At 54.4% G+C, this 6,836-nt stretch overlaps 1 protein-coding gene across 1 annotated transcript; it reads right to left on the bottom strand.

The window, feature by feature from the left end:
• Positions 1 to 2,406: 2,406 nt before the first annotated feature.
• LOC120325267 (protocadherin gamma-A10-like) lies at positions 2,407 to 6,391 on the bottom strand. The gene has a single exon (XM_039391099.1). It carries the CDS (start codon positions 6,369 to 6,371, stop codon positions 3,609 to 3,611), a length of 2,763 nt encoding a protein of 920 aa, XP_039247033.1. The 5' UTR covers positions 6,372 to 6,391; the 3' UTR covers positions 2,407 to 3,608.
• Between the last annotated feature and the right edge of the window lie 445 nt (positions 6,392 to 6,836).

Below are 6,836 nucleotides of genomic sequence, written 5' to 3'. Positions count from 1 at the left end.
TTGGGCCTCCATGTTTGAGAACACAAGAATAGGAAAGTGCAAAGCCATTTCTGAGTCTTTCATAGAATCAAAGAAAAGATGTTTCACACAGGAATTACAACCCATTCTACCCATCTAACATGGCTCGTTATTGCTGCATGAGTGTCACTGAATTTCAGGAAAATGAAAGCAGGATCGCAGGTTAAAGACCGCACAGGCCTTGACACCAGACCTGTAATCCAACCACTGCCGAAATAAAACCACTTGGACACGCTTTTTTTCTTGGTTCAAATCCAGTCTCTCACCTTCCTCACCATTCTGTGTCTTTGGTGGCAACAAAGGAAACTGTTTTGCAACAGGTACACAGGAGGGTCACAGAGCACCTCAAACCAGAGACACCAGCCACAGCCATTTATCTGAACAGTGAAGAAACCAAATTGCTTGGAACCACTGGTGAGGGCCTCATCTAACTGCTAGGACAAATGGAGCTTGACACATTTCTTCTATCCATTTCAAACTATTCCACTGTGAACTCCTCCCCTGGCTCTGTCTCTGGATAGACAGATGTCTTCCCTCTGTCATCACATAACAGGAAAGCAAATTTGGCAGACAGACACCGCTAAAAGAAAAGTTGCAGTGCCACCTTTCAGATCCCAAGGATCACAACACAGATTTTTCTGCTCAATGCACTAATTGGAACTATTGTGAAATGTTATAAAGGCTATAAAACTTTGGCAGCTTATTCAGTGATCCAGTCATCAAAGTACCACTCAAAGGCAACATCCTCCTTCTCCAGCACAGGAATTTCTTGGAAGGTGTGTGACTCTTGATGCAAAGTTTCCATCTGTGCTGACAACTGCCATTCACAGCAAACATCGTGAAATGGAAAACCAAACTGGTGAACCCACAGCCTGCTCATTGGAGGGTAAATGATGGAACACCAAAACACAAAGACACCTTCACACAATTTTCAGAAGGCCATGAAGAAACCCTGGCAATAAGCAAAGTGCTTCTCACACACAGCACCCCCAAGTCTCTCCTCAAACCCTTCACAAGTCACAGAATTATTACATATCTTCAAAATTGGCAGAGAAACTCCACAAAAAGAAACGTTCCTCAGACAGCTTCCCATTATCGTGGGTAATATTTGACTTCTGCACCTGTATATGTGACGAGCAAGAGAATTTCTTCCAGTAACATTTTAACAAAACACTTCTATTAAGAGGAAAAAAGTAAGAATTTTACATCTGCAAAAATGAAAGGAATCAACATACCCTCTTCCAGATGATGCACTAACTGTAGGCACATAATTCAGGTACTTAGTAGGCAATGAATACAGAGTTGGCTCCTCCCAAAACTCCCTTTATTATGGCACTTGCCACAGGTACCTAATTGAACCATTCCTTAAAAATAACACAATAACCTGCAAACACACAGGAGGAACTTCCCAGGGCTCTCCATACAGCTGGAGTAAGATCTGTTAGGCCAAACTTACTCGAGAAAAAGAAAATCACATCCCATGATACCACAGCTGGGCACCGAACAGGGCAAAGAGCAAACCACAACTCTTGTGACCTTCAACAGACCTTCCCACACAGGTCACAGGACTCTTCTCTCCAGCCCTGCACAACTTGCACGCTGTTCTCTGACCCGCATCATTTGTAAGAATGTCTAATCAAAACTGCAGTTGCCCAGGCCAAATATCTTTAATATCCACCGTGAGCAGGCCACCCACAGTTACCAGAAAGGGGAGTTGCATTTCTCTGCAAGGGTCAATAGCTTGTCATTTCAGATTAGCTCAACGGTAGTAGGTACACGAGAAGGGCATCTAGGTGGTAAAATGCCCACAGAACACTCACCCAGGAGCTCACACCACAGCCCACAGCCACAGCTCCTCAATGTAATTTCTTTGTAAAGTAAAAATAGGGAAAATGCCCAGAACCACGATTGTGAGGATCAATGTAATTACTAGGATAACCTGAACTACTAGGCTATCATTACATCTTTTGGACTTTTGAAATAAAACCACAGCAAACTTTTTCGTCTGCCCTGTCTCTGCACAGACAGAATTTTTCACCCTGCCCAAAAGTTATGCCACAGGAAAGCAACCTTTGCAGTCAGACACTGCAAAGGGTCTGAAAGAAAAACAGCACACACAACTTCTCCTTATCTGAGAACGATCACAGCACAGCTGCCTGTAAGAAATGTATGATTCCAAGAAAAGTAAACTACTCTCAAGTGCATAAGCCATGTACAGCTGTGATAAGGGACCACTCATCACAATATCAGCTCAAATATCATTCTACTTCAGCACATGGGGAATTTGGAAGAAACTTGGGTCTCAAAATTTAAACTGACATTTACCTGAATGCTCAATAACTGCCATTCACAGCAAATACCTTGCAACAGGAAAGCAGACTGATGAACCCACAAATTAGTTGGATCCTGAGCAGTGGGATGTCAAAGATAAGACATCCGTAGGTGCATTTTCAGAAGGTCATTAATAAAAGCTGTGCATCAACAAAACACATGACTTGTCTCTACCAGTATCTCCTCACACACAGCACCCCCAAGACCCTCCTCAAACTCTTCACAGCTCACATAATTCTCACTCATCCCCACCATTTGCACCCAGACCCCACCCATGGGAAAGTTGCAGAGACAACTTCTCTTTAACGTGGACAGTATTTGCTTTCACACCACATGCATGTGACACATAAGAGCATTTCTGCCAGTGACATCTTAAGGAAACACCTCTCTGAAAGTCCTTCTCTTTACAGCTGTAAAAACGAAAGGCGTGTGCGGGACAGTCAGACAAGGGTGACAGATCTGATCTGCCACGCATTATCTGATACAAAGGCCCACCTTCAGCCATGACAGCGAGCAAGGCAAGAAGGTAACACCTGCAGAAAGGAAGGGATCACAACGTCCTCTTCTGGATTATGGCACTTATGGAAGGCACCTAATTCCAGTCTTAAGTAAGGAAAGAATAGACAGGAAGGGGATCTCAAAGGTTACATTGTGGCACTTGTGATAAGTCTGTAATTAAGCTATTGGTGAAATTCATCACAACCTGCACATACACAAGGAAGAACCTCCCCATGCTCCCAAATCAGACTGATTACTATGTTGCCTACACAAAAGTCTTTGAGAAGAATAAAGTCACATTCTTGCCGTTTTTCTTCACTGGGGACCACCATCGGACCATGGACTTCAGACAACTCTGCCATTTCCTCCACCATCCCTTTACATTACATGCTTTCCCAAACAGCCACAACATTCACGAGTTTCATTCCTCTTCATAGCAAGCAGACAAACATCACCAAGGGACTGCTAATTAACCAGCCTATTCCTCCACCAGGAGCACAAAGATAATGGCAAGGACGAGTTAAGAAACATTTCGTTGGTCTCTGCATTACCGTGGAGACACAGGAAGGCTGAGAAGAATAAAACAGATGTCGAGTGATGTTGCACACGGGGCCACTAAGTTCGATTTCAAGAGAATCCCAACCTGTTCATTCACATGTGCTGTTAGAAAGACACCTGACCCTGCGAGCATCGTAAATTCAATTTCCCTGTAATGCAACACATCGGTGGAGAATACTTAAGGCTGACAGGAATTCCACTTGTCAGGGTACAAAAGGAGAAAAGAAATGATGCTTTCGGAAAACACAAAGCCTGGCAAAAAAAGAACCTCCAGCCAAGAGCAGCCTCCCTTCTACTACCTCGCCCACCAACTCTGAGGCTGAGCACCGATCCCACGTCCCTCTCACCGCAGCGAGAGGCACCAGCCCACAGTGTAGCAAAGAACGGTGCCTCTCCTTACTTGTTAGCAAATTTCCCTGTGCAGGACACAGGCCACGGGGGAAAAAGGACAGAGGAACAACAGAGGGAAGACTCGCAGACAGAGTTCGGCATGAGGAACTCACCGGGGGAGGGGCGGGGTCAGCAGGTTGGGACCCGGCAGGTTCCTCGTCGGCGAGCAGCGGCGCGGGCTCGTCGGGCGGCGGCCGGGCCGGCAGGGTGTCGCAGCAGCTGTCGGCCGAGAAGCGGAGGTGGCTCTTGCGCGAGTCGGCCGTGAGAGACACGTCGTGCGAGTAGGAGTGCAGGAAGGCGCGCACGCCGTCGATGCCCACGAAGTGCGTGGCCGGCACGCCGCGCAAGGCGCCGCTGCCCGCCGCCAGCAGCTGCTGCTGCGAGCGCCGCCAGCGCCGCAGGCGCAGCGCCAGCAGCAGCAGCAGGAAGGCGAGGAACAGGCACGACACGGCGGCCACGGCCAGCACCAGCCAGCGCGTCAGGCTGCCGCCCGCCTCGCCCGCCCCCGCCTCCGCCTCCGCCCGCGCCGCGCTGCCCAGCTCGGCCAGCAGCTCGGCCACGCTCTCGGCCAGCACCACGCTCAGCGTGGCCGTGGCCGACAGCGCCGGCCGCCCGTGGTCCTTCACCAGCACCACCAGGCTCTGCCGCGCCGCGTCGCGGGCCAGTGGCGAGCGCGCCGTGCGCACCTCGCCGCTGTGCAGCCCCACGCGGAACAGCCCCGGATCCGTCGCCTTGGCCAGCTCGTACGACAGCCACGCGTTCTGACCCGCGTCCGCGTCCACCGCCACCACCTTGGCCACCAGCGCGCCGGCCTCGCTCGACCGCGCCGCCAGCTCCACGCCCGACCACACCGAGCCCGACACAGCCGCCCCCGACGCCGGCGGGTACAGCACCTGCGGCGCGTTGTCGTTCTCGTCCACGATCACCAGCCGCACCGACACGTTGCTGCTCAGCGCCGGCGAGCCGCCGTCCTCCGCCCAAACCCACAGCCCCACCTCGCGCACCTCCTCGTAATCGAACGAGCGCAGCGCGTACAGCGCGCCCGTCTCCGCCTGCACCGACACGTACGACGACAGCGGCCAGCCCCGCACACCACCCTCCCCCAGACGGTACCGCACGCGCGCGTTCTCCCCCCAGTCCGAGTCCGTCGCCCGCACCCGCAGCACCAGCGCGCCCGCCACGTTGTTCTCCGACAGCCGAGCGCTGTAGCGCTCCTGCGAGAACACCGGCGCGTTGTCGTTCACGTCCAGCACCCGCAGACACAGCACCTTGCTGCTCTGCAGAGATGGACGACCGCCGTCGGCCGCCCGCACCGTCACGTTGTACTCCGACTCCTGCTCCCGGTCCAGCTCTTTCGCTGTCACCACTCGGTAGTAGCTGTCCTGAGAGCTCTCCAGGCGGAACGGGACGCCCTCATCGAGCGAGCAGCGCACTTCGCCGTTGGCCCCCGAGTCCTGGTCCTGTACGTGCAGCAGGGCTACAACAGTCCCCGAAGGGGCGTCCTCAGAGACCTCACTAAGCTGAGAAGTCACTGTTAGTTCAGGCGCATTGTCATTGACGTCGGTTACGGTGATCCCGACCTTTGCCGTATCGTAAAGTTGTCCTCCGTCCCGTGCTTGCACCTCCAGCTCGTAGGCTTTGCCTTCCTCAAAGTCCAGGCTTCGCAATAGCGTGATCTCTCCGGTTTCAGCATCCACATTGACAATATCCAATGCCATGTCCGCCTCTTTCTGCAATGAGTATCTGACGTTCCCGTTCAAGCCTTCATCTGCATCTGTGGCCGTGACGGTGACGAGGACGGAGCCCACGGGCACGTCCTCCGGCACACGCACCGTGTACTCCGCCTGGCTGAACACGGGCGCGTTGTCGTTCGCGTCCAGCACCGTCACGCGGATCCGCGCCGTGCCCGTCCGGGACGGCTCGCCGCCGTCGCTCGCCCTCAGCACCAGCTCGTGGAACGCCGCCTCCTCCCGGTCCAGCGCCTTCGCCAGCACCAGCTCGGGACGCTGATCCCCGCCGGGGCCCGTCTGCACGGCCAGCGAGAAGTGCTCGTCGCCGCTCAGCTCGTAGCTCTGCAGGGAATTCTGTCCCGAGTCGGGGTCGTGAGCCCTGGGAAGTGCAAACCGCGACCCTGAGGCTGTCATCTCGCTTATTTTCTCTTCCACTTCAATGTCCTTGAAGGTGGGGGAGTTGTCGTTAATGTCCGTGATTTCCACATCAATTTTGTAAACCTTCATTTCCCCCTCCACTATCAGCTCACAGCGCAGCACGCATTGCTCCACCAGCCGGCACAGCTGCTCTCTGTCGATCCTCTCGGCCGTCACTAAATGTCCTGTCTTCCCGTGTAGAGCAAAGTACTGTGTCCTACCTCTGTCTATGATGCGGACGCCACGGTCTGAGAGCGCCGGCATCTGCAGCCCCAGGTCCTTGGCCACGTCGCCCACGAACGAGCCCTTGGGCATCTCCTCGGGCACCGAGTAGCGCAGCTGCCCCCACGCCGCCTCCCAGGCCGCCAGCAGGACGCCCCACAGCAGCACTCGCTGCCGCCGGCCCCAGCGCCTCCCCGCCGCGCACATCTCCCCCGCCGCACCGCCGGCACCGCAACACCGCCGGCAGATCCCCGCCGCCGATCGCCGATCCGGCTCCCGCTCCGGCTACGACTTGCCGTTCCCGGCCTTCGCCGCCCGCCCCTACGCCTCGCTGTATCTCGAATCCGCACCGCGGGGAAGATCGGAAAGCGACCTCTTTCCGAGCCAGCGATCCAGCGATCGAGCCGGGCCGCAGCGGGCGGGGCTGCAGCGCTCCGACCTTCCTCTCGCTCCTCTCGGTCAACAGCGGCGCCCGCAGCCTCCTCCCGGCACTGCACGCACCGAGCGCTGACGAGACGTGCCCGCCCTGCCTCGTCCACGGGAAGCTCAAAAAGACGGAACATTCACTGCGAAAATATCGGGTCCTGTACAGCGGAGACCTGGCGTTATGTTCTTTCTACCGCACATGAAAATACTGATGGGATTCTGATAATCTATAGATACAAAGTTCTC

The sequence above is a fragment of the Pipra filicauda genome, unplaced genomic scaffold (genome assembly GCF_003945595.2).
Source record: "Pipra filicauda isolate LSUMZ 115617 unplaced genomic scaffold, ASM394559v2 scaffold906_size54733_pilon, whole genome shotgun sequence".
NCBI classification, from domain to species: domain Eukaryota; kingdom Metazoa; phylum Chordata; class Aves; order Passeriformes; family Pipridae; genus Pipra; species Pipra filicauda.
This window is presented reverse-complemented; position numbering and strand designations above follow the sequence as displayed.

Coding starts and splice junctions, on each gene's coding strand:
- LOC120325267 (XM_039391099.1), bottom strand. CDS start 6,371: ATGTGCGCGGCGGGGAGGCGCTGGGGCCGGCGGCAGCGAGTGCTGCTG.